This window comes from Eptesicus fuscus, chromosome 20, assembly GCF_027574615.1.
Source record: "Eptesicus fuscus isolate TK198812 chromosome 20, DD_ASM_mEF_20220401, whole genome shotgun sequence".
Lineage (NCBI taxonomy): Eukaryota > Metazoa > Chordata > Mammalia > Chiroptera > Vespertilionidae > Eptesicus > Eptesicus fuscus.
In genome coordinates, this window is record NC_072492.1 from 33,108,907 (window position 1) to 33,136,639 (window position 27,733).

The 27,733-nt window shown below is 37.5% G+C and overlaps 1 protein-coding gene across 5 annotated transcripts in view; it reads right to left on the reverse strand.

Annotated features, from left to right (window-relative positions):
• Positions 1-27,733, reverse strand: part of SMURF2 (SMAD specific E3 ubiquitin protein ligase 2) — a 90,346-nt gene that overhangs the window by 16,592 nt on the left and 46,021 nt on the right. For 2 of the 5 annotated variants that reach the window (XM_028157356.2, XM_008149413.3), the window contains exons 2-9: positions 20,501-20,539; positions 14,441-14,549; positions 11,680-11,813; positions 10,322-10,387; positions 8,680-8,764; positions 7,349-7,432; positions 4,797-4,999; positions 2,306-2,390 (exon numbers count right to left, since the gene is read on the reverse strand). In XM_028157356.2, coding sequence (XP_028013157.1) covers positions 2,306-2,390; positions 4,797-4,999; positions 7,349-7,432; positions 8,680-8,764; positions 10,322-10,387; positions 11,680-11,813; positions 14,441-14,549; positions 20,501-20,539 — 805 coding nt within the window. The remainder of the gene's footprint in view (positions 1-2,305; positions 2,391-4,796; positions 5,000-7,348; positions 7,433-8,679; positions 8,765-10,321; positions 10,388-11,679; positions 11,814-14,440; positions 14,550-20,500; positions 20,540-27,733) is intronic. The other 3 variants (XM_054709117.1, XM_054709116.1, XM_028157355.2) reach the window with 2 other exon arrangements.

Sequence of the window (27,733 nt, forward strand, 5' to 3'; positions counted from 1 at the left end):
AACAAGAGATATGATGATACTAGGGGCATTCGTGCACATTGAAAGGAAATTAGAAGAAATATTTTAATATTGCTATTCGCCCTTTCTCTATAATAAAAGTGTCAACCAAATTCACAATCGACAATGACAGATGGAAACACACACACGTGATTGGCGCCAGTGAGAGCTTTATATGTATTGCGCATGCGCGAGTCAACTTAGCGTGTGATATATATATATATATATAGATAGATAGAGATAGATAGAGAGAGAGAGAGAGAGAGAGAGAGTGTAAACTTGCTTAATTAAACCTGCTTTCTGATTTAGCTAAACTTTTCCAGCCCAGTGAAACACCCCAACTTCTTTTTCAGGTAATTGTCAGCAACACAGGAATAAATATCAACACAAAGCAGATTATTATTGTAGATCATGCAGGGAGAACAAAGGGTAAAATATTTAACTGCAGCAGTGTTTGACTATATTGTGTGCAATGAGAAAACCTGAAGTCATTTTCAAGGTCCACCATTTCTTACTTTTTTCAGTCGGGTCAAGTTTCTAAGCTTTCTAAATCTCCATTTTCTGGCTAATGAAAAGAAAATAGGATTCCACTGAGTCTCCTATCTACCTACTCCAGGACTTCTGTGAGGATCAAATGAGATGAGGCATGGGAAATGCTTCACAGACATTTGGTTACAGTGTAAAATGTTTCCACCTGGCAATAAAGCAAGTCATGTTCCTGGGCTGAAGAAACTCCAAGGAGGCTAGTCATCACTAGGGAAAGGAAGCCAGGTGTTGCTATGTGACATCATTACCTGGACGGACAGTTAGCATATTAGCCTTTTATATATATAGATATGATGATATGAAGATTGATTGTTAAGATAACAATTTGGAGCATAGAGATTAAGGAAAAGAAAAATAATCCAGAGCATAATTTAATAAAGCCATTATTCAGTACTCAACATGAAATATTCTTAAACCTTTATTGAAACCACATACACATTAATGAAAAACTGACACGTTTCCTTAGGAATAAGAACATATTACCAACAGTGCTGCCAAGACCTCTCTCTATTTCATCTTCTGATTGCCAACTTACATACTATTCTTTCAACAGATAACTCAAGATCTACTTTCTCACTACTGTAAAACATTTAGTTTTTAAAAATCACTTTCTTCTATATATTTCCTTCTAATGGTTTTAAATTATTTTATTGAAAAGCTCATCACTGACCTTCAATTGGACCCATACCACTTTTTATAATTTACATAATAAAAGTCTTGTTGCTAAAAGTCAGGCCCATGGATTTTTTTCAGTGAGCTTATTAATAAAACAAAAATTTTCTCCCCATGACTTTCTTTAAACTAACAACTTATATTACCAAGACAGAGAAATGGCAATCTTGATACGAAAGTTAGTGATAGCACATTTCTTTCGTTGCCAACCTCAAAAGACTAAGCTCTATGACAAAGTAAAGCATTTTTATTACTTTGCTTTATTTATAAATAAAGAGAGGGTATCAAAGCAATCCAAAATCAGCTAGTCACATCTGGTTTTGACATGAGTCTTGACAAATAGAGCTCTGAGTATAAGCTTTGGAATTTAATAGAAATTTAATTTAATTAGGTTATTTCTTTTCTATATTAAAATGAAGTTTTATTAAGGAACACATAAAGGAACACTGGATACACTCATATAAGGTTAAAATAAATAAACCCTTTGTAAAAAAAATAGCCTAACCAGAAATAAAAATATCAATTTACTACCCTTTAAAAAATGGGTATGTTTTTTGTAAGATTTTGTATGTTTTTTCCCCAGGTCAGTTTTCAAACTCCCAAAAGACTCATGTTTTTGCCCAGACTTTTTATTATTTTTCTGAATTTTTTAATGCATTTTTATTGATTTCAGAGAGGAAGGAAGAGGGAGAGATAGAAACATCAATGATGAGAATCACTGATCGGCTGCCTCCTGCACACCCTCTACTGGGGATCTAGCCTGCAACAGGGGCATGTGCCCTGACCGGGAATCAAACCCTGATCTCCTGTTTCACAGGTAGAAGCTCAACTACTAAGCCACACTGGCCAGGCATTTTGCCCAGACTTTTTAAAAGGGAAGAGTGGTGAGGGACTGGTTAGGGGTTAGGACACTGGGGTAGGATTGCAGAGAGATAGGTAAGACTTTCTACAGACATCAAACTGAAATGAGTATTAGAAAGATCCAACTTTTACATAAGCTATTTTAAGACATTAAAGATTAAATAATCAAAGAAATCCTAAGTAAAATGGAGATTCAATGGTATGAGGAACATTTAGAATGTGTTCTTACCTAGGCACTCTTGGATCATGCCACGTGCTCACACCAGTTTGAGTATGTAAGAAATACACCTGACCTTGTTGTGTTGTCCTCTGTTCTGTAAAATTAAGAAACACTAATAATAAAGATATATTCAGAATGTCCAAATCAAAGACAGCTATAGACATGAGAATATTATACTGTTATCCAAATGACCAACTTGTATCATTACAACAATTTTGTTTCACAAATCATTTGTTCTGAACTCAGAATACATTTTCTCCTAAAAACAATCTTATAAGTAGTAATGAGGGATCACAGGTCAGCTATTTAAAGCCAACTATACTTATAATATGACTCAAATACTAACCATGGTGCAATGCAAAGTAGAAAACAGGATTGTGACAGTACCAATAATTCAACAAGACAAACGTGAAGAAATGATCCTTTATTTGTCTTGAATGTGGAACGTGAGGGAACAAGAGAAGGCTCAGAGAAAGAGGCTAGCCAACTTTGGGAAGATTTTGAGGAACTTTCAGAAACTTTCAAAGGGTTTGCAGGACAGTAATGTTTGTTTTTTCTTATGCCTAATTCTTTTCCTTAGAGAGGTATATTCTCAAGACTACATTTGGACTTAAAAAGGAGACACTCTATAGTCAAAAATAGGCAAAGATGAGGACTAAAGAGCAGTGTGCATATTGGGGAGTGAGGAAGCCAGGGCAGAGAGGGGGTCTGTGAAAGGTTCCCTCACTCGTGGTTTCAGTCTTTACTTATCAATTTTTTTAAACAAAATCTAATAAAAAATTGCAACATATAAAATGACAACACTATTGCTAATATTTATTAGTATAAATTTGTTTATAAACTTATAATTAAGTCAATGAATTTCAAATTTAAACTTTTTAAAATTATAAACATAAAAATATTTAAAATTGGTTATAGATGACAACTGCCAAGATTTCAGCCTTGGTACCCATTTTACTCCTGTTTTGGTTGGATTTTTTAAAAATTTAATCCATACTGTACAAATATTATAAAAGTATAACCACCCTCACTCCAAACAGCTTGCCTTATAATCTCAATTAAAGAGAAATGGCAGAAAATACTTTATTCTAAGGTCTGAGCATTAATAATAGCAGCTACAATTTACTAAGTGCTTTCTATGCCAGACATTGTGTCAGGCACTTCAAAGGAAATTACCATTTATTTCTTATAACAAGCCTACATGGTTGGTACTATTATTTTCCCCTTTTTCTAGAAGATAAAACGGGTTCAGAGAGATTAAATAATGTGCCCACTATTACACAACTAATATGTGGCCAAGCCAGGATATAAACCATGCCTGCCTGTCCCCCAAGCCCGAGCTGTGCTGTAAGTTTACCTTTGTAGCATAGCACGATAGAAAACAGGGTATTTATTAAGTAAAAAGTTAAAATACGTTAAAAAATAAAGTTAAAATCGTGTGTCTGCAGAAAAGTTTTAAAAATATCCTACATTAAAAATAAAAGTTAGATCAGGCGATTCCCAATATTGGCCACTAGGTGTCACCAGCAGTCCAGGACAGTTTATGGGCAGGCTGTTGAGAGTACAAGGTTGTAAGTAACTGATTAGCATTTAGCAAGAAAGGACAGTTGAGTTCATACTATCTGCAAGAGTGTTCACAAGTTGTGATTTAGAAAGTTTCGTATTCAACTAGAAGATTCATGTCATCCTTCACATGAAATTCTACAATTCAGGAAATTATATAAGATTATAATTTTATACAAACAGAAATGACTAAATCATTTATAAGAATAACCCAATTACTCAGATAATTCAAAATTATAGGCAATACAAATATGTAAATACCATTAGAAATATGCTTTTGAAATTACTTCTAAAATGTATGTCTAGAAAATTACATTTCAGGTCTAATTGCAGATTTCCATTATCAATAACAATACCATCTTACCTTTATACAGTGCCTATTTACAAGGAAGTAAATTATTTCATATGCTGTTCACAATACTTTTGTGATACAGAGAGGTATCATTCATCTTATTTCATTATAAAAGAGCAAAAAGGCCCTGGCTGGTTTGGCTCAGTGGATAGAGATCGGCCTGCGGACTGAAGGGTACCAGGTTTGATTCCTGTCAAGGGCACATGCCCGGGTTGTGGGCTCGATCCCCAGTGGGGGGCGTGCAGGAGGCAGCCGGTCAATGATTCTCATCATTGATGTTTCTCTCCCCGCCTTTCCCTTCCTCTCTGAAACCAATAAAAATATCTTTAAAAAAAAACAGAAGAGCAAAAAGGCTGAGGTTAAATGACTAGCCCAAGGTCAAACTATTGGTTAGGCAGTCTTCTGCCACTTCAAAGACTTTTCAAAGTTGGGAGGTTTTACATTTACTTTTATTTTCATGCAGAATTCCTAAACCCAGGTTAATAACTTATTTAAAAAGTTGATTTTCCGGATTTCTTTGTAAACCACACTTTATTTTTGAAATTAATAAGCCACACTTTATTTTTCCTCTGCTAGTCGTCATACCATAGCCTTCTGGTAGGTCTGGAGGAGTATGTAAATGTGTCCTGCTCATGTAATTTCTATGTCGCTGTGACCTGACTCTCCTCTCTGCCAGTCTGGGATCTGAAGATTGTCCACATGTTGCACCATTTGTTCCACTAATTGGAGTGTTCTCATCAACAAAGCAGCTAAGAGGTCTGCCAGGACTAGAATATTCAGATGCCGGTCTATTGAAAAGTAACAGGGAAAAAAGGTTACTCAGTTCAAATGTCAAAAGTAGAGCTCTCTAAACAATGTATGTACTTGCAGTAACAATCACTTATAGGAAAACGGAATGACTAATACAAATATAATGATTTCACAACCTCTGAATAAAAGCCTGAAACCTCTAAGCACCAATGAAATTCAAGTGATCAGCAGAATGTCAATTATGTCTTTAAATCATTTAATATTTATTTTAATTACATTTTATATGAAATCCACATATATCTGTAGATATAAGTACTAGCTCATCAAGCACGATTTGACTTAGCTACAGCCCACCTCTCAGACCTGACTTCCCAGCACTCTCCCACTCTGCTTCTGCCACACTGACATTCTCCCTGCTCCCTGAACTTGCACAGGCCGGCTACCTGTAGTTCTGGTCGATAAGCTCCTCCTTCCACCTGAAATGTGTTTTTTTCCCTATTCCACCTAGGCCAGGGTCCTTTATTTTCTTTCTTCCTTGTGTGTGTGTGTGTGTGTGTGTGTGTGTGTGTGTGTGTGTGTGTGTGTCTATCATTCAAATCATAGCTGTAGCTTTAATGTGGCCTTGAAGAGGTCCTTCCTGACATTAGAATCTGAAGTAACCAGCAGGCATTTGATAGTACATCACCCTAATTCATCAGCATAGCAATTATTTCTGATATTGTTCTTATTTGCATCCTTGTTTTGTCCGTCTTCCAGCACTAGAATACTTACTGAGAGACTAGAGTGCCTAGTTTGTTCCCTACTACACATACCCCCACACCCAGAATAGTGCATGGCATACATGTCAGAGCAGCTCAATAAATATTGAATGAATAAAAGAAAGAAAATAGTCTGTCTCTTCAAAGAGCTTCCAGTCTATTGAAGGTCATCCAAAGTAAGAGGATAATCAAGAGTTAATTTTTAAACTAACATTTACAACACCATCAACTTTATACATGTGGAAATTAAAGTCAATTTTATCAGTTTGAATGAAGTAGAAGGAAACGGATTTCGCTAAAACACTGACATAAGTACACATTCGTTTACACTCAGGTATAATAAAAAAGCTATCTGACTTCAATAAAAACCTTGGTCATTTAATGCAACTCTCAAGCATTTTTTTTAAGAGACTGGGGTAGGCTTTTATTTCAGAAAGGCAAGTCTGATAAACAGAGTGAAGGCTGGGCATGGGAGTAAATTCTATCAGCAGAAAAAAATTTTCTGCTAGATTCTGAAAGTCCAGGACAATAACCTGACACAAAAACCAAAATGCTAATTTGCTCATTGTGCTATCAAGCATTTTTTAAAATAGTAACATGAGCTAAGTCTTTAACCAAGAATCACAACAGGGAAAACTGTGATTCAATGAGTTAAACAATTAATCCCTAGCAAATAGAAGTACGTATAGCTAATGAGAAGCATTTGATGTTCTATGTCTGGTGCCAGCCAGGCCTGCTGGGGGGGGGGGGGGGGGGGGAGGAGGTGGGGCAAAACAAACACTGAGTACAGGTGGCAAATAAACTTTGTTCTTACTTTTTTTTTGGTTATTGAACTTTGTTCTTACTTTAAAGAAAATGAAAAAATATTCAGCCACTTATCCTACTCATTTTCAGTTACGAATAAAGCACTCCCTTGGAGTTTCCAAAAAATATCTTGCATCCCTGTCTTTACACATTAAGCTCCATGAAGGTCTTTCCAACGTGTTCAATGTTACAGCCCAAATGCTGAGCACAGTGCCTGGCATATAACCATTGGTGCACTGCACGATAGCTGTGAGCATTACTACCTTCCCCTTACCTGGCTAAATCCTAACATTTTTCAGGATTTAGTTCAGAGATTCTGCCCCTTCAGAGTTTTTCTCTGTAAGTTCCACCATCCCCTTGCTCCCCATGCTAAGCCAGGTGCCCCTCCATATAACCTCAGAGCACCTGGTTCTTATCCTGATTACAGACCTTACTGGATGCAATATAATATATTCATCCCCCTACATGACTGAACAAATGTAGATCCTGTATACATATTTTGTTACAGCTATTCAATAATGGGCTCAAAAAATTTTAAGAGTCCCAGAAATAAGATGACTTCTCGATTTATTCATTTACCTTATTTAATAAATATTTATTGAGTATCATCGCAGGCCCTGCAGCTACAATAACAGGATAACCTGCTAAACAATCCTTATTGAAAATTACTTTTAAAAATAATAATGGCACTTGCTATAAGATCTACTGATCTACAGCAGTATAAACCAAGATAGGAAATCCAGTAAAGCTGATAGCGAAACAGAAAGGAACGCCTTCAGGAGGGTGAACAACATAGACCATGGGAAGATATTTGTATGTTCTTACCGTGTTGGGCGTTCCCATTGCGTAGTTCTTGTTATGTGGTTTAGATATTGGATTCTTCCAGAGGCAGTTCTCCTTTCTTCCCAGCTTAAATAAAAATATTGAAAGATAAGGTATTAGTAGGAAGCTGGATACAAAATGTTTTCAGTGCATTAACCAAGCCAGGAAAAGATTTGTGAGTATGAATCAAAAATGACAAATTGAAAGATCAAGCCACAGACTATAGGAATTTTTTCAACTTATTTTTAAAATGTATAATATATTTTCTGGAATTCTGAAGCTTCTAAAATATTTACATTGAGGTGTAATGAATATTTTCCATCAGCCAAACTGAGGATTTTTCAATAATGTCAATTAAATTACACTAATTTATCAAGAATTTAGTGGGGAGGGGGGTGCAGACCATACTAAAATCCACATAATTTTTTAAATATTTAATTTAACTAAGAAAATACATAAAAGCTTTTTAAAGCATTTAGCCTACTTAAACTAATTTTTTAAAAAGCAAGAATGTCATCCTCTTTTATAAATAAGTATAAACCAAAACTTACAGAATTAATAAATTTATTATATCCATATAGCTAGTAAGCATAAGAGTAAGGATTAGATACCAGATCGTCTAATTCCAGAACCATATGCTATGAGAATTAAATTATATAAATGCATTATATAAAGTGCTTATAACAGTATTTGACACATGTATGCTCAATAAATGTTACTACGTTATTACAATTACTATTATATAGATTCTCAATCCTATACCTCTAAACAGAGCAATGTTTCAGATTCAGTAATTACTAGTATATAGCCAGTTTTGAGTAATTTTTTAACATATATTTTATTGATTTCAGAGAGGAAGGGAAAGGGAAAGAGAGAGAGAAACATCAGTGATGAGAGAGAATCACTGATCAGCTCCCTCCTACATGCCCCACACTGGGATCAAGCCTGCAACCCAGGCATGTGCCCTGACCAGAAATCAAACCGTGACCTCCTGGTTCATAGGTTGATGCTCAATCACTGACCCAAATCGGCCAGGCTTGAGTAATTTCATAAAACAAAATGTTTTCTTTTGAATATATAATATTTACAAAAGAGTTTTATTTGTCAAAAAATTGTTTCCTAATCAAAACTCTTAAAAACCAAGTTTAGCATCTAATTCTTGGTTTATTTTATAAATTTATGACAAGATCCCTTACTAATTTTCCAGTACAAGGAAAACCTAGATTTTGGAATTGATCAGCAAAATTTTAAAGTTACGTATACAATAAACACCAACTTCTTTCTCATTATTTTAAAGATATTATCCACATATTTCTCTAATGATTTTAGCTTACCCATCTGGTAAATCGTTATCAAACAAGCGACTGCAGTCCACAACTTGTCCTCCTGTGCCTATCCGGTCTCTGGACTGAAGACTTACTATTAAACAACAGAAGCATTACTAAGAGTCATAGATAAGAAAGAATTGTTACAATTTCGTAAGACATCTGGCTTAATTTAATATTTTAGAATGCACTCTTTAGTAACTTATTTTTCCATGAGATTTTTTCCTTTACGAGTGATATTAGAATTTTAAGGTTTCCTACGCTTTATCATGTTCATGGAGAAGAGTCTAATTACTTTTTTCCACTATAATGGGCAATGCAAAGCTACTACTTCATTTAAGAAGAGGCAGCACACATCAACGGTATATTCATGTACAGAAGAATTTGAAAAGATCACATTAATTTCAGTTTAATTTTTGACTCATCTTTTTTTTTAAAATACACTAGATTCTGGCATTGGGCAATATCTGAATTCCATGAGTTAAAACAGTAATCATCATTCAGTGTAGTATAAAACTATCACTATAAACTTGGCAGCAAGAGATGTGAACTCTAAACCAGGCTATACCGATTAGTTTAGCTCTGTGACCTTGAACAAAACACTTTTAAGTTTTTGAGGGTAAGATGATCCCAATCAGAATAATGAGGAAGTTTGGCTAAATAATATGCCTGAAATTCTTGCTGCTCTATTATTCTTTAACTAGAGGCCCAATGCACGAAATTCGTGCAAGAGTAGGCCTTTCTTCCCCCGGCTGCTGGCACCGGCTTCCCTCTGGCACCCAGGACCCAGGCTTCCCTCGCAGCCCAGCTTCATCTGGAAGAATGTCTGGACTAATTAGCATATTACGCTTTTATTATTATAGATTGTATTTTTGGCAACTCTCAAATCTAGAAGGAATACAGGAAAACTTGACTATAGCCCAACTTCTTAAAAGAACACTACATAAAGTATGACATCTTAAGACCCTTCATTCTAGGAAGGGTCTCAAAATTCTGAAATTTTCCAGGTCTGTAAAAATTTTGAAAAATCAGACAGTTCAATGCACTGTTCCATTTACAGGAGACGATACCCTAACACACCTTCTCAGTGAATGCAAATAAGACATTAGTGTTAGAATTATACTAGAAAGGCTAAGTGAAATGCTTACCACAATACAATCCCGGCAGAAACAAGGTATTTTCTCATTAGCTTTGTTTAGAATAATATTAAAGATCAAAGTTACAGGATTTCATGGGCTTCAATGTACATCTCCAGAATGCTGTCTTACAAAAGACCTAAGAAATTTTTAGATGATATTCTGATTTTAAGTAACCTAATTCTAGCAATATATAAAATGAGTCATAGAAACACTATGTTTATCACAGCACTACTCATAAAACATCAGAAACAACCTAAATGTCCAACAATAAAGACTGGCTAAATTAGTTATTTGTCTTACCACAGACTACCAAACAAAATTTTAAAATGCTATAGAAATGTATCCATGTTCCCTGACTGGGCATCGAACCCATGTCCTTCCTGTGCATGGGATGATGCTCCAACTAAATGAACCACACCGGCCAGGGCTGCACTTTTATTTAAAAGGTATTTAGAGTTTAGGTCAGCTTAAATGAAGGCAAAAATTCATGTAACTTTGAGTTCCACACTTACCTACTATCTGTCCTCTAACTGTATCATTGTCATTTGGCCCAAGTTTGCAAAGATCCAACCTCTGATCTATTTCAAATCAACAACAAAAAGCAATTAAAAAAGAGGCTGGTTGCAGAGATTCTAACATCTATTAAGTGACAGTAAATTTCCACAATCCACTGGAAATCAGACCTATCATTTAAAGCAAGCATGTCAAACTCACGTTTGGCGGGCTGAATTTGACATGCTTGATTTAAAAAATTAATCATGTTTTAATGATAAAACATGTTTTAAATTTTCTGACTGTATATACAATTAAAGTAAATGTCTCAACAAAAGTTTTGATAAATTTAGATTTCAAAAACCATGAGACACTGGTGTGATACTGCCAATATGCAATTACTTTCTCTCCAAAGATTTCAGACCACTTCAGTCTGTGTCTTGGCTTGACACTTAAATAGTTGTTGTTCTTAAGCAATTTATCCCTGAGTAATATTCAATAAATGTTAGTGTCATTGTTTTTCTCTGTAACCACTGCAAACATCCCCCACCACCACCACCACCACCACCACCACTACCACCACACACAAAGTAAGTACTAACAAGCAGCCAAGTATAAACTGTAAGATAAGGGTTTGAGTCAGTTCTGCTACTAACTCATGTAGGGGCAACTCATTCTCTCATGCCTCATCTATAATGTTTACCTTTCTATAACTTTAATTTTTTCAGTTTTATATATCATTTTTATTCACTAGTAATTCCCCTTTAACTGCCACCTTAAACACTCCAATTGCCTAAATAAAACTCACTTTATTTCACAAATCCACCAAAACCAGAGAAGGGTGCTAAGAAATAAAAAAGGCACATATATTCTGACATCTTTCTTTCTTTCTTTCTTTTTTTAATATATTTTATTGATTTTTTACAGAGAGGAAGGGAGAGGGATAGAGAGCTAGAAACATCGATGAGAAAGAAACATCGATCAGCCACCTCCTGCACACTCCCCACAGGGGATGTGCTCGCAACCAAGGTACATGCCCTTGACCGGAATCGAACCCAGGACCCTTGAGTCCGCAGGCCGACACTCTATCCACTGAGCCAAACCGGTTTTGGCCTGACATCTGGATAGCAATCATTTCTGAACACTTACATATTCACTGGAAACCTAGCACTAGCTCTGATTCAGTTCTAGGATTCACATATCTAAAATGTTTCGTTGCTTCTTTTAAATAATATGAAATAAATTTAGACCAGGAATTATTACCAGTGTTTCAAACATGCACATAAGTTTTTGAACTCCTCCCCAAACATGTATATATGTGTATGTATATATGTGTATGTACATATGTAAATTTTAAAAAGTACTAGTATCTACTCACAACCAGTGTCTTTGAGGCGGTTGATGGCATTGGAAAGAAGACGAACACAACCAAGAAATCCAGCACCTTGTTTTTTATGGATCTTCTTGTGATTCCATACACTGATTGTAACTGAATCAGACTTTCCAATATACCTAAAAACACAAAAAGACTACATGAGTAACTTGGTAATTATAAGTAAGCAGTATAAAATTTTCATTTTGCTTTTGTAGCCTAGAGTCACAAATGTTTCAGAGTATAGCTAGGTAATGTACAACATGTTTTGTGTTCAATCAATCCATAGTATTGAATTTAAATTTTTTTTTTGTAATTTTAAGAGTAAAATCTAAAAAGAATTGATTTTTTAATTGCTTTTTAGAGAGAGGAAGGGAGAGAGAGAGAAAGAAAAAGAGAGAGAGAGAGAAACATTGATGTGTTGCTTTCCGTAAGTGCCCCAACTGGGGATCGAACCCGCAAACTTTTGGTGCATGGAATGATGCTCCAACCAACTAAGCAACACCGGCCAGGGCTAAAAAGAATTGTAATATATCCTTTATCACATCTGCCACTCTCAGGCTGAGTTACAATTTTTGTTAGTGAAAAAAACTATTTTAGTAACTGCTGTTAAATAACACCACGAGAGTGTATGGTTATTCCAAGAACAAAATCTTGTAAAAACATCTTTATAGTAACATTTTAAATATATCTCAATGATATGACCTGCTACCTCATCAGTACTCCGTTCATTTTCAAGGGGCAGTGTCAAGGCTGACAGACCAAAAATCTGACATACCTGTTATGTTTTTAAATGCTGTAGAACAAAAGCTGACTGTAACGCTTTTTCCCTGCTTCTTTCCTGTATGCAGGCCTTGAGCGAGCAGGACTCTTGCAGATTTCACTTCACTGCCTGCAGACAAGCAGAGCAGGGAAAAGCGTTACTACACTTGTCTGTGCATATACCTGCAAGCATGTGAAAGCTCTACCACAGCCAATTGTTCACATGGTGTCATCCCATGCAAAAATATAGTAAGATAACATAATGCTATCAGCAAGACCCTAACTATATTTCAATGTCTCTAAGAGGTCAAATTTTTGGTCCAGCAACCTTGATCTTAATGTCATTTAATAAAGCAGCAAATTCAGAAAAAATCACCTAATACATTAAAAAGCCTAAACCAGTAAGTGAGGACTAAAACTTTTACATGAGGAACATGGAAGCCACATGTGTGTTCCTGGATCCAGCTGTGTTGAAAGCATGCCCACCCCATCCCCTAACTTTAATTAAGCCAATTTGAATTTCATGTCTGTTGCTTGAAATAAAATATCTGAACTAAAGTATCACTCAGTATGAATGTACCGATTTTCAAATAAACCTAACAGACCTAACATGGCAAGTATCTACCACATGACATGTTAAAATTCTAGAACCAGATCATGTATTAAATAGCTAAATACCCCAAACCAAACATTTTTTTTAAATCAGTTTCCCAACTGGGAAGCTGATTTATAGGTATGCTAAAATACTGAACCCCTCAGATTTGAGAACAGCCCACCATGGCTGAAGTAGCCTGTTGGGAAGCTAGATGTCAAGGCCCATAGAGACCCTGAGACCACACACTGCAAACAGGGAAGCTTCAGTCAGCCTGTATTCTTGAATGACTGGCAGTGTCTCACCTCCCTGCCAAATGGACTTTATACATAAAATACTAGTACACTTCTACTGTATTAAGCCAATGAAAATTTGATGCTGTCTGCTCTAATCAATAGAGAAGACAAGTCATAAAGGGCCTTGTCAGCCATGGTATGAACTCTGGCTTCTACCTGGAAGTTAAAAATGTGAGCAGAAATAAGGGAGCAGAGAATTGCATTTTCCCATTAAAAGTCTCACAGTGGTATTATTTGCCTTTTTGAAAAAGTACATATCCTATCCTATATAATAAAAGCCTAATATGCTAATTGTCCGATCGTCCGTTCAACCAATCAAAGCATAATATGCTAATGATATGCTAAGGATGCTCAACCGCTCACCATGACATGCACTGACCACCAGAGGGCAGACAGTTGACCGGTAGACCAGTTTCTATGATGTGCACTGACCACCAGGGGGAAGATGCTCTGACAGGTAGGTGAGCTTGCTGCTTGGGTCCAGCTGATCGGGTCTGAGCAAGACGGACCAGACACACCCCGGAGCCCTCCCGCGGTCCCTCCCTGGCTGGCCAACCTCCCACGTCCCTTCCCAGCCCCAATCATGCACTGGTGGGGTCCCTGGGCTTGGCCTGCACCCTCTCACAATCCGGGACCTCTCAGGGGATGTTGGGGAGCCAGTTTCAGTCCAATCCCACAGGCCAGGCCGAGGGACCACACTGGTGCACGAATTCGTGCACCAGGCCTCTAGTATTATTATGATTAAAATAAAATTTAAAGGAAAGAAACCATCCATACAGAAGCAAAAAGAATGCCTATGAGTGAACCTCAATTATGATTTCTGGTTTTATACTTATAATTGGCCTAAAGTGAATTAATACCTTCATTTAATTGATAGAAGTGGAGGGAGGGAACTGTGTATACATTTTGTTCTTCATAGAGTCATCATGAAGGTTACTTCATTTTCCAAAACCAGCTATAAATTAACCGAAGTACCTTCTCAGTAGGTTTTATATCCCTCTGTGAAGAACAAATTATACCACAGATCAAACCCAGATCTTTTTTAGTGTTTCTTTTCCAAGACTATCAAATAATTCTGATTTCTATGTTTCATTTCAGATTAATCATTTAAACCTACAGGTCATAATGCTGATTCCACTTTGGATCGAGTGTATTCTTCACAGTATCTGTAGAATGGCATTGCCCAGATCCATCAACCACCACCTTAGCAAATGGGTCTGGAAGTCCTGTGAAAAAGGAGATGATTTTTTTTATTAAAAAATGTTTGATATAAGATTATTATTTGCTACAAAGATTACTTCATTCTTTATAAAAGTTTAACGTTTACCTAAAAAAGTGATCCATTTAAAAACTAAGATTAAAGTTAATTCTACGTTAAATACCAAAAACTACATTTTTTCTTATTCCTACCTCAAAACATTCTGAGCTCTAAACTACCTAGGTCTAGAGATTACCTCAAATGTGGAAGTTTTTATAGATCTTTACCTCTGACCCCAGAAAGGAGAATGCTTAAAACACTCCTGGTTCTCAGAGCTTTTCCAAGGTCTCCCTAGGTAGCTTATTTAAAGAAAGAGCTTACTAAAGGTTTTCACACAGGAACATGGGCCATGGAGAAATTAAGTTAGCCAAAAAGTTTTACTGAGTAATTTCCATGAGTGTTGAGAAATTGAAACAAAAAATCTAATACCCTGTCTTAAAAGAGATGAATATCTAATTGGGGAAATAAGAATGCCACACACACACACACACACACACACACACACACACACACCCCTGAGAATAAGTAAGTGTTTGATTGTACTGATCTGTAATACTATGAATGTTTTACATATGTATTAAATCTCTTAATCCTCACAATAACCCTATGGAGTAAATAATACTATTATCTCTATTTTATCTATAAGGAACCTGAGGCACAAAGGGTAATTAACTAGTCCAAGGTGACAGCAGTAAGTGGCAAAGCCAGGGTCTAAAGTTTAGATTCTAAACCCAAACACACACAATCTGGTTCTTGATTTCATGCTTTTAACGACTATGCTGTACTATATCTCTCTCTTACTATGTGATTCAGTCTGTACAAAAGCTCCGAAAAAGAGAACAGTTTGAGTTTGAACAGTAAAGAAAAACTTTTTTTTTTCTTTTGAGGGGATGGGACTCATTTGGGCTTTAAAGAATAAGTAGGAAGAGCACCAAGAAGAGTATGATAATATCTGAAGGGCTCAGAGTAGTCTAACCAAAGGGTTTGTGCTAAGGTGTGAAAGTAAATATGGTTGGAGAAATAAGACTGATCCAAGAGAGGCTGAAAAGTCAGAAAATCCAGGCTGAGAGTGACTGAGGTAGATAGCAGGGAGCCATTTTAGGTTCCTGTGCTGGCTGTGAATATCCTATCTAATAACAGACAAATATGCAAATTGACCATACCTTCGCTATGCCCACGATTGGCCAGGAGGCGCGGGGGTGCGGGTGGGACTCGGGATGGCCGGGGTGGCTGATTGGGCAGGCCATGGCTGTGCTGTGGCACAGAAGGGGCCTCTGGGGCAGCGAGCCCACGTCCCACCGGGGACCATCAAAAGCGGGGGAGCTGGGTGCCTGTCTGCTCCGGCACCAGCAGACAGGCACCCAGCTCCCCCTCGATCGAAAGCAAAAGCATGGGAGCTGGGTGCCTGTCCACTCCGGCACCAGGATGGCAGGTTAGGCCTGGGGGATGATTTAATCATGCACGTGCATGATTTAATCATGCACTGGGCCTCTAGTATTTTCATAATTTCTATTAGTGGTATTCAGATGGGCTAAGCAGCATAAAGAACACTAAGATGAGTAGACCCTGAACTAGCAAAGTCACATGGAAAGGAAAAGGAAATGACAGTGAAGAAAGCTACTCTCAAAGATCTAATCCTATCTTATAAAAGAGAAACATGCAAATTGACCATACCTCTGCTATGCCAACAAGCCATACCCACCAGCCAATCAGGAGCGGGTATGCAAATTAACCCAACCAATATGGTGGTTAATTTGCATATCCAGGCACAGAGCGAAGACTGAAGACAGCATAGAAGGAAGCCAAGCGCTGCAGAAGGGAGCGAAGCTGTGGAGAAGCAAGCGGGGCGGCGGGGAAGCAGGCGGGGCTGTGGAGAAGGGAGGGAAGCAGGCAGGGCGGGAAGCAGGCGGGGCTGTGGAGAAGGGAGGGAAGCAGGTGGGGTGGCGGAGAAGGCCACAGGAAGCCCTATTCTTGCAGGAATCTTCCTGCAATGGGCCTCTAGTATAATTCATAAGAACTAACGTCAAAAATGACACTACATTTTTCAACCCAGACAACACTTCAAATAGTGGCCCTTTTGGCCAAAAAAAGTTAGGAGAAAGTAGAACTAAATAAAATATTAAAAAGACAAATATGACCATTTAGATGTGAGACATATTGGTATATGGTATAGATTTCCTATGGAGAGCTGAAAATACTACAACAAAATTTGTTTAAGTGTTAATAATTGGAGAAACTTTGCACCTAGACATCTATGCGAGTTTCTTTTGAAAGTCACAATACTAACATGCCAAGATTCAAGGTCAGACAGAAATCAGGACATCTGTAATGGTGTCAACAAAAATAAAGTTATTTTTAAAAGTATGAATGCCTGAATCTCACCTTCCTATGTCTCTCTTCTGTTAGAGAACACAAAATACAAGCTCTATATCCTAACCAAAAAATACCTCTTTCAACTTACCTAATTATATTATTCTACAAAATTTTCACCTGAGAGCCAAGTTAATCTAATGTAGTCAAGAGCTATCAAGTTTGCTGAAATTAATGAGACCTCTAAGAGTGGTAAATATAAAGTGGCTAAAGTATTTTCTGTATTTTTTTTTAATTTCTCAATTGTCTCCATCACTCCTGAGTCATATAAAATAGCTAAAGCTCAAGAACTTTTTCACTACACAAATTTACTTAATAAGCTGAAAATAATAAAATAAAAATTTCAACTTAAAACTGAGTTACTTACTGGGGAAAAGAAAGCTTTGTTTTGATTAGGGGAAGAAAAAAAAATTCAGCTAACCAATCGTGGTTCTGAGTGACTTCAGTATGGCCCCTATACAACATCTCAACAGAGTATGTTACACACAGATATTTAAAGGTTGCATAAGAGAAAAAATAATTTGATGCTAATAGTATTCTTTTAAAAATAAACATAATGGATATATGGATAAAGTTAATGGTAAAATCAAATGGTGAGTTTTCAGTGTAAAATTCTTTATATGGTCCTATATGTTTGAACATTTTGCTGCTAAAATTTTGAAAGAAGGAGAAGTACCTATTTTTAAAAGCCAATAAGCTGGTAAACAGTTCTAAAAAAAATGACTGAGCAAAACTTTTCTCAGCAAGGGTAGATACCCTGAATTAAATAGTATTATCTCAAATTACTCTACAAAAGATCACACATGGCAGTACATTTTTTCCTATAATTAAATATATATAGTCCCCTGCCTCATATTAAAATTTACTTTTCTTATACAACACGATTTAAACTGAACTACAACAAAAAAATTAGCTATATTTCAGTAAGAATGATAATTACATTCTGGTTTCACTCAAACTTAATTAAGAGATTTAGGAATTATTATTTAATTCTTTCTCTGAAATTAATGTGAGCAACCTTCAACTTATAAACAGAGGGAAATAAATGTAAATCTACCACAGCGGGAGGACTGTCCTCACAGTGTAAACCTGGGGATGGTCCATCCTGACTGATTCCCTTCTGAAGCCTCAGGACTGGCTTTCCTGTTTCCCTTTCCAGGGCCATCAAGTGTTTCTTCTATTCTGGGTTTTAAAGATAGTCACAGTTTCCCCTCATTTTCTTATCCCTAAACACAAGCTCACAACTCTTAAGAATCTTTATCAATTTTTTACTGCTTACACCAATAAAAGGGGGAAAGTTTCCTTTTTGTGTGTGTGTGTTTTTTTTACATACAAATTAAGGACAGATAAAGATCATATGAGTGATAATCACCTCTTAGAGGTTTACAAAGAATTAAAGTAAGATCCCTCTAGACTTCCTAGGAAAGCTGAGACATGGCTATCTGGATATTTCATTGGAGAAGCTGTTATCTTGGGGCTCTGAAGGAAGAAAACAATTTGGGGAGGAAGGCTGGAAGACAAAACTGAAGATTTTATCTTTAAAACCAGAGCAGATGTCTTGGGAAATATGCAGCTGAACGTGTGCAGTCCTCACTTCCCCATCCTTTTCTCCTTGTCACCAGCCTATCTGATCCTACTTGCCGTATTGCAGTCCTACTAGGATAAATCCTATCTCAGACCAACCTTGAGAAGGGTAAAGAGAGTACTCACTGGCCCAGCTGGCATGGCTCGGTGGTTGAGCCTCCACCTATGAAGCAGGAGGTCATGGTTCAATTCCCGGTCAGGGCACATGCCCGGGTTATGGGCTTAATCCCCAAAGGGAGGCATGGAGGAGGCAACCAATCAGTGATTTTCTCTCATCATTGATGTTTCTATCATTTCTCTTCCTCTCCCTTCCTCTCTGAAATCAATAAAAATATATATTTTTAAAAAGAATACACACTGGTTACTAGGTTATTAGAGACAGGGTTGATTGAGGTGAGTAGTCCAGCACCAGCTTGTGAAGACAACAGTAATTAGTGGTAGCCCAGAGAAAGACCACTGGGTACAAAATTGGGGCATAGGGTACATGGTACATCAACTGCTTATATCTTTCTTCTTAACTATGTCCTATAGCACAGATACCATACCAATTTTTAATTATAGAGTTTTATAAGAAGTTATTTTATAAGCTTTAATTCAGATTCTACACTAGGAAGATTGGAAGTAGTAAAATTTCAAGTGGAATGAATTAAGTATGATTTAAAAATATATCAAGAGCTTGTTATTTCTTTTAACCAAACCCTCAAGAATTATCTAATGTCATATTAAATTAGCACTTACAGCTAGTTTTTGCTGGCTAGTAGGACATGAATTTTTTAAAATATATTTTTATTAATTTCAGAGAGGAAGGGAGAGGGAGAGAGAGAGAAACATCAATGATGAGAGAGAATCACTGACTGGTTGCCTCCTGCACGCCCCCTACTGGGGATCAAGCCTGCAACCCAGGCATGTGGCCCTGACCAGAATTGAACCTGGGATCCTTCAGTCCACAGGCCAATGCTCTAGCCACTGAGCCAAACCAGCAAGGGCTAGGATATGAATTTTAAAATCTAATAATTCTTTATTTCTAACTTCAAATACTTTACATATAAAATTTTGTTGGCTTAGAGTTTTAAATAAAATTTTTATCATGTTTTACTCAATAAATTAGAGCTACCTACAATCCTTCTTCACAAAACTTAATCCTAAATAAAGCCACAAGAAAATTTCAAAATAGATCAGCAAAGAGACTGCAAATGCAGGAACCAAATGTCCACTTCGGAGTCTGAGACAAGAGCATCTATGATCAAATGTGGCAGAGATTTCTTTCCTACAGCCTGGAAACTCCAAGCAAGCTGAATGACTTTGCTACTTTCCAAGGAATCCTGAATGCATGGGTAAAATTTGCTATAAAATGTTAGGGAGGAAAGTGTTTACAAAATAATCTCAAACCTTTTCTAGAAATCTAGTAGCATGAACACCTTTAATATACATTACACACATCTGCATATACACAGCAGCGCACGCACGCACACACACGCGCACACACACAAACACACATTTCACACAAATATATGGGAGGGGTGACTAAAGGGAAAAGGGTTAAAACTAAAAAGATCAAAATCCTCTAAAAGCAGAAAAAGTGCTCTAGCTGGTTTGGCTCAGTGGATAGAGCGTCAGCCTGCAAACTGAAAGGCCCCGGGTTCGATTCCAAACCGGGGCACATGTCTGGGTGGCGGGCCAGATCCCCAGTGGGGGGCATGCAGGAGGCAGCTAATCAATGACTGTCGTCATTGATGTTTCTATATCTCTCCCCCTGTCCTTTCCTCTCTTAAAATCAATAAAAAATGTATTTTAAAAAAACACACAAAAAGTGATGCCAAAAGGCTCTGAACCAAAAAAACAAAAACAAAAAAAACAACACTGAGTATATTTCTGAATAGAAAAATTCCTAAATCAGACAATTCTGAAAATGCTATCCAAAAAATTCACACACAACATACAAGATTTAAAGTTAATTTTACTTACGGAAAAAATCCTTTTTCACCAAGTTTTTTGCACAGAGTACTGTAAAGGAAACAAAAAATACATAGGAAAATTAAAATAAAATGGTAAGGCTGCATTGTCAAAAGTGTCATTTTTAAACACTGAAAACACCACTGAATAATAAACACTAACTACAGCAAGGTATGAAATATGATCACAAACTTTCATTAAAAGACTAGCAGAAGACAGCTGAATTAGTTAGTGGTTGCAACTTTAGCAATGTAACAGCTGAGGACAGAAAGTTTGTAAATCTGGTACTCTAATAAGGACCCAATTCCTATCTTCCATCAAGATCTGTTCTCAGGGTAGCTTGGTGGCAAGGGGAAAACAGTTCTAAGGCAGAAATATTTAAATTCGGGTTGACTTATATTTTAGGACAGTGGTCACCAACGGGTGGTCCGTGAGGTTCGAAAGGTTTGCAACCACTGTTTTAGGAGATAAAGTAATTTTATACTAAAGAGGATCATAAATAAAATAAAGCTTCCCCGATATAGATGAGTTTTTTTAAAATAACACTCTGTTATTTACTCTGCATCTAAATGCCACAGAAACTTTACAAGAGAGATAAATTACCTTCTAAATTATCAGCTCAACTAGTGGCCCGGTGCACAGATTTGTGCATATTGAAAGGAAATTAATTAGAAAAAACATTTTAATATTGCTATTTGCCCTTTCTCTATAATAGAAGTGTGAGAGATGAAAGAAAATTAGTAAAATGTATATGAGAATAATATGTAAATTGATTAATAAACAATAACATGATATAACAATAAAGACATGATATAAGAACAACTAAAACATGATATAAAAACAACAAAAACATTATATAAAAACACTGATAAAAACAATGACTGGTAAATTGATTAAACTTATTCTAATATCTCCCTGTATACCACATTAAGAGTAAAAACACTTTGAGTGTTTGACTAATTTCCCTTGTGATGAAGTATTTACAACTTTAACGTCACATGCTCTTCAAACTCAAGAGACAGCAACATATAACTGACCATGTCTGAAAACGGGTTCAGGTAGGAATATTCCTACTCTGTCTAGAGTTTGTCCTTATGATTTATTAATAGTCATCACAAATGCTGGCATCACAGGAAATTGTCTTCGAATTAATTTAAATGGGAGGCCAGTGTCAGATGGGGACAAATCAATTCTTGGAATCAGAACAACCTCTCCTTCCGCAGATCCTGTTAATACTTCAGCTTTGATTATGTTAGGTCACAATCTTTTGATAATAAATCTAGTACCATTACAAAGGCCCCATTTACTATTAAGATTTCTCAGTAGCATGATGATTGCACCGACAGATTTATGACACGGCATTCCTGAAGGGGTAATACTATTAAGAAATTTGATGGGAATATTTTCCTTTTCAGCATCATCTGTCGAATTGATGGAATCATCACTCAAATAGTGCTCATATTTACACAGATGCTCATATTTGTAAACCTTAGAATTATTTGTAAACTGTTATATGTACATGAAAGAACTCACTTTTTTTTTTCTGGGAGAAAGTTCATAGTTTAATAGACTGACAAGTTTCTTCCCTCTTAAAATATACATCTGAAAAGCCATTTCCATCAAGTATATCCAAAATTTCTTCATTTAATTTATGAACGTGCTCTTTTTTAGGTCAAAGAATCACACGTTTAAATGTATTTTTAATATTATCTATAGATATACTATTTCCAAAGGTAGCTTAAATAATAGATCCATTACAAATCATTTCACGGGGGATTTCAATAATATCCATTCTGAGAGCTTTATATGTATCGTGCATGTGCGAGTCAACATTTATTTTTATTTTTATTTTTTTTTTAAATATATTTTATTGACTTTTTACAGAGAGGAAGAGAGAGGGATAGAGAGTCAGAAACATCGATGAGAGAGAAACATCGATCAGCTGCCTCTTGCACACCCCCTACTGGGGATGTGCCCGCAACTAAGGTACATGCCCTTGACTGGAATCGAACCTGGGACCCTTGAGTCCGAAGGCCGACGCTCTATCCACTGAGCCAAACCAGTTTCGGCAACATTTATTTTTAAATTGCCAGTGCACGTCAGATGTACTAGCCGGTTGGTCAGTTGGTCAGTCAGACGGTCGGATGGATGGTCGGTCACTTAGCCTTTTATATATATAGGTGACAAGATAGATCTACTATATCTTAAAAAAATTAAGAATTTTTTTAAGATATAGTAGAGCTAGATATACTGAGCTAGATATCCCAAATCTACATTCTCTTGATTACCTTGCATTAAATTATTATTTATAGGGTGATAGATGCACAATCTTGTGAATATATTAAAACCACTAAATTGCAGCCCTGGCCAGGTGGCTCAGTTGGTTGAAGTGCCATCCTCTACACCAAAAGGTCTGGGGTTCAATTTACAGCCAGAGTACACAGCTAGGTTGTGGGTCTGAATCCCAGTCAAGGTGCATATGGGAGGCAACCAACTAATGTCTCTCTCACATATCAATGTTTCTTTCTCTCTCTCTTTCTCTCTCCCTCCCTCCATCTCTCTCTAAAAATCAATTTAAAAAAATAACACCATTGAATTACACACTATAAAGGGGTGAATTTTATAGCATGGGAATTTTATTTAAATTAAAACATTACTGCTTATACAGAGTCATAAACTTCACCTCTTTAATTCAAGCCCAATACAAGTGAAGGGGAAACATCAATTTCCATGTGTTTATAGTTTAATTTATAAAATATCTATGAAAGTAATGACTGATTAATTTCTACCCACTTCTACTCACCATTTAAATAGTCTATTCAATTAGTTATAATTATTGGAAGTTTAGTGTGTAAAAATTCATTTAACATTATAAACCTTGGGAACAAATCTAAATATAACTAATCACTTTTCAAGTTCAAATAAAAGTCATTTTGAAGACAGAGCCCATTAGTAAATGAATAAAATTATTAAGTAAATACAAGATACAGATTTACTAATCAAAGTCTCTTAGAAACAGTTTTATTTTTCAAATCATAACTCAATCATGAAAACTATGGCCATAACTAAGAGTACCAAATCACAAACTTGATTTGAAGTCTTCTCCAAATTTTTACTATCATCAGATAAACTAAATAAAATACTCAGGATCAACACATATACAATATAAATACAAATTATAGTCTTCAATATTAAAGAGGTGATCATAATTCAAGCGAAATGATTTCACATCCTACTTCAGAGAAAAATATGCAAATTCTCTCAACTTCTTGTTACTAAACCTACAAACTTCATGTTTTGATACTCATTCTTTTTTTCTTCTTTTCACTTATAATGTCTACTCTACTCTCCCACCTAACTCTACTCTTCTGCCTTTGCTCTGGATCTTAAAACCAACTCACCACTTTCTCAGGGATAGTATCTCTCTTCTCCTCTACTAAACAGTCTCGTCAGCACTTAAACATACTCAAGTCTCACCCATGTCTCCTACCTCCAGCCACCGTCCAACCTCTTTTCCTTCATAATGAAACTACTTTAAAGAACTGTCTACACTTTGTGGCTCCACTTCTTTACCTCCCACTATATAGGGCTTCCTCTCCCACCATTTCCCTACACTGCTTTTCCAAAGCCCTGGGAACCTAATAACTAAATTCATCCAATGGACACTTTTCATTCTTTATTACATTTGACCCCTGAAGGGCATTTGCCTCTACTGACTACTCCCTCCTCTGGAACCTCTCTCTTCTTTTGGTTCTGTTTAACACCACATCCACCTGGTTTTACACCAGGCATAAAACTCATTCTAAGTCTTCCTTGCCAGATTTTTTTTCCTGTGTACCATCCATGAAAGTTAAGGTTCTTCATGGTTTTGCCCTAAGTTTCTTTAAATCTATAACCTGAGGAACACAGATGCTCATATTTGTAAACCTTAGAATTATTTGTAAACTGTTATATGTACATGAAAGAACTCACTTTTTTTTTTTTCTGGGAGAACGTTCATAGTTTAATGGACTGACAAGTCTCTTCCCTCTCAAAATATACATCTGAAAAGCCATTTCCCCATACATTCCTCCCTGATCTGTACCATTTTAATGACATCTAAATCTATAAACCCAAACCTTTGCTCTCTCCTGAACTCCAGGTCCACACAGGCAAACTAAATATATCCCCAAAATAAAATCCCCATCGTCTCTCTCCCCCCAAACTTCCCATTTACTTTTTTTCAATAAATAGCTTTGCTTTCCACTCCACTGCCTCAGACAGAAACCTTCATAGCAGCCTTCATTACTCCTCCCTCTCCTCACCTTCTGGCAATCACCAGTTCTAACTAATATCAGTCATCTGGCCACTTCTTTTATCAGTGCCACCACCCTACTCCAGGCCACATCAACCACTATCTATGTCATTACAGTAGCCTTCCAATCAGTCCCCTGCCTCAACTCCCTCCAATCAGTTCTCCACACCGGACCCAAAGTGATCTTCCTAAAAATATGATTAAGTCCTTCCAGCCATTTCCCCTCCTTCTAATAATATTACAAAGCATCCTTAAAGCATTCCTCAAAACTATCCTTTTACCTGTGCTCTGTATCTCATACCCAACCTACCACTTCCTTAGGGACCTTGTCTCTGTCTCCTCTGCTGACCTTCATCCTTAAAACATTCCCAAGGTCTTCAGGCCCAAACTTTACTTTGGTTTACAATACCCTTCTGGCCCTGGCTCCTGCTTACCTCTCTGACTTCATCTTTCATCACCATCTCTCTCCTCCAAACCACCAAGTCCAAGATCCAGACACTCTAAACTTTCACTTTCTTAAATGTACACCATCTCTCACCCACAACCTTCCCAGGCCTGACACATTTTTCTCAGGCTTCACCTTCTCATCATTTAGGTCTCAAAAGGGAAAGAAGCCTTTTAGAACATGTTTCTCTCAACCCTCCACCCACTTGTATTTTCACAGAAGCCCATTGTTATCACAAGCATTCATCACACTTCATTATAACTGTTTAAGTGCACAATCTATACAATAAAGAGGTAATATGCTAATTGGTCCTAACAGTGTCACAGTCACACGACCAGGCTGCGCGTGCACAGGAGCTGGTGGGCGGGGATGGGGGCGGGGACTTGCGCCACCAGGACAAGAGGCTGCCACAGGGGGCAGCCCCCCCAGTGGAAGCACGCACAGGCCCGCGGTGCCACCTGGCCCAGAGGGGGGCATCAGGACGGGCCGCAGCAGCGCCCCCGGCGGAAGCGCGCGCAGGCCCGCGGCACTGCCCGGCCCGGAGGGGGGCATCAGGACAGGGGCTGGGCCTTGGTGGAGAGCTCTCAGCACTCCTGCACCAGGGTCTGAAGGCGCAAAGAGGAAAGGAGAGCAGATAGGCAGTTAGGGGGTTTAGGCCAGGAGGGGAGAGCAGATAGGCAGTTAGGGGGGTCAGGCCTGGAGGGGAGTGCAGATAGGCAGTTAGGGGGATCAGGCCAGGAGGGGAGAGCAGATAGGCAGTTAGGGGGATCAGACAAGGAGAGGAGAGCAGTTGGGGCATCAGACAGGCAGGAGAGTAGTTAGGGGCATCAGGCAGGCAGGTGAGTTCTTAGGAGCCAGTGGTTCTAGATTGTGAGAGGGATCCCAGATTGGAGAGGGTGCAGGCCAGGCTGAGGGACCCCTCCCCACCCCCGTGCATGAATTTTGTGCACTGGGCCACTAGTCTATACTATAATAGAGGAATATATAAATTGTCCAGGATGCCGTCACAGTAACAGTAACGGCCAGCTGCCTGGGGTGACAAGGCCAGCAGGGGGGTTAGTGAGGGACAACCAAATGACTAAATAGCAGGCTGCGTGGGGTGACCAGGCCCGCAGGGGAGGCAGTTGGGGGCCGACCAGGCCAGCAGAGAGGGGCAGAAAGGGGGTGGGGGGCAGTTAGGGGCTATCAGGCAAGCAGGCAGATGAGCAGTTAGGAGCCAGTGGTCCCGGATTGTCAGAGTGATGTCCGACTACCAGCAGTTGGACATCCCCCAAGGGGTCCCGGATTGGAGAGGGTGCAGGCTGGACTGAGGGGACCCTCCCCCCCATGCACAAATTTCATGCACTGGACCTCTAGTGTTGCTTATAACTATAGAGGTGGTAAACTCCATACAGCAAAAACCATGTCTGCCTCATTTCTTTGTACTTCCTGCCTCAATTACACATTGCCAGCCATTTGATGGGCCCTCAATAAATACTTACTGAATGAATGAAGCAGACTTCAAAAAAATCTAAAATAATTTCATTGAAAGAGGAACTTTTATTCTGTATGATAAATTGCCAATTCTCAAGTAATCATGATTTTCACTTATGAAATCTTATTTTTAGTGTATCCGTTTATTTAAAACATACTCATCAGACAATTTTTCTTTTAAAAATCACAAATAAGATGTTGCTAATATATGAAAAAGTTTGAAAGGGCAACTGAAAAATCAAAATAACAAATAATTTTAAAATCAAGTTTAAAGTTTATGAAGAGAAACTGAAATTCAGTAACCCAGAGACTAGGGAAGATAAAACAGGGTCCTACAAGAGGTTCATTTAAAGGTTAATTTAAAACATAAAGAAATACCAAGATTGGTCAGATTGCCAACATTTAACACTAGATAGACGGCTCCAACCAATTTTGTTTTAAGATTTTTTATTGACTTTTAGAGAGAGAGGAAGGGAGAGGGAGAGAAACATTGAGACACTGATAGACTGCCTCTGCACACTCCCAACCAGGGATCAAGCTACAACCCAGGCATGTGCCCAGACCAGAAATCGAACCATCAACCTTTTACTGCATGGAATGACGCCCAAACAAATGAGCCATACCAGCCACAGCCAGCCAGTTTTTCCTTAAACGATTTTATACCCTAAAAGGAAAAAAAAACTGTTGTATATTTTAAAAGACTGATTCTTAAACATAATTTGAGATTTGGTTATTTGCATAAATAAATTATTTTCATGCCTTGGAGTCTTTATTGCACTGTTCTTTTTCTTGGGAATATACTCTGGGTACTTGAACCAGCGCCCATTGCTCTTTCCATCCTTTGTCACCATAATAAATTCTCAACTAAGGGGGTACTGTATATATCAGAATCTCCTGGGGAATGTATGCACCATATTATAATGTAACTTTATATGTGTAACAAATTTATATTTGTATAAATTTGTATTTGTAAATGTAACATTTTTTGTAACAGATACAATCGAAATTTGAAACAAGATTGGAAATCGTGGAG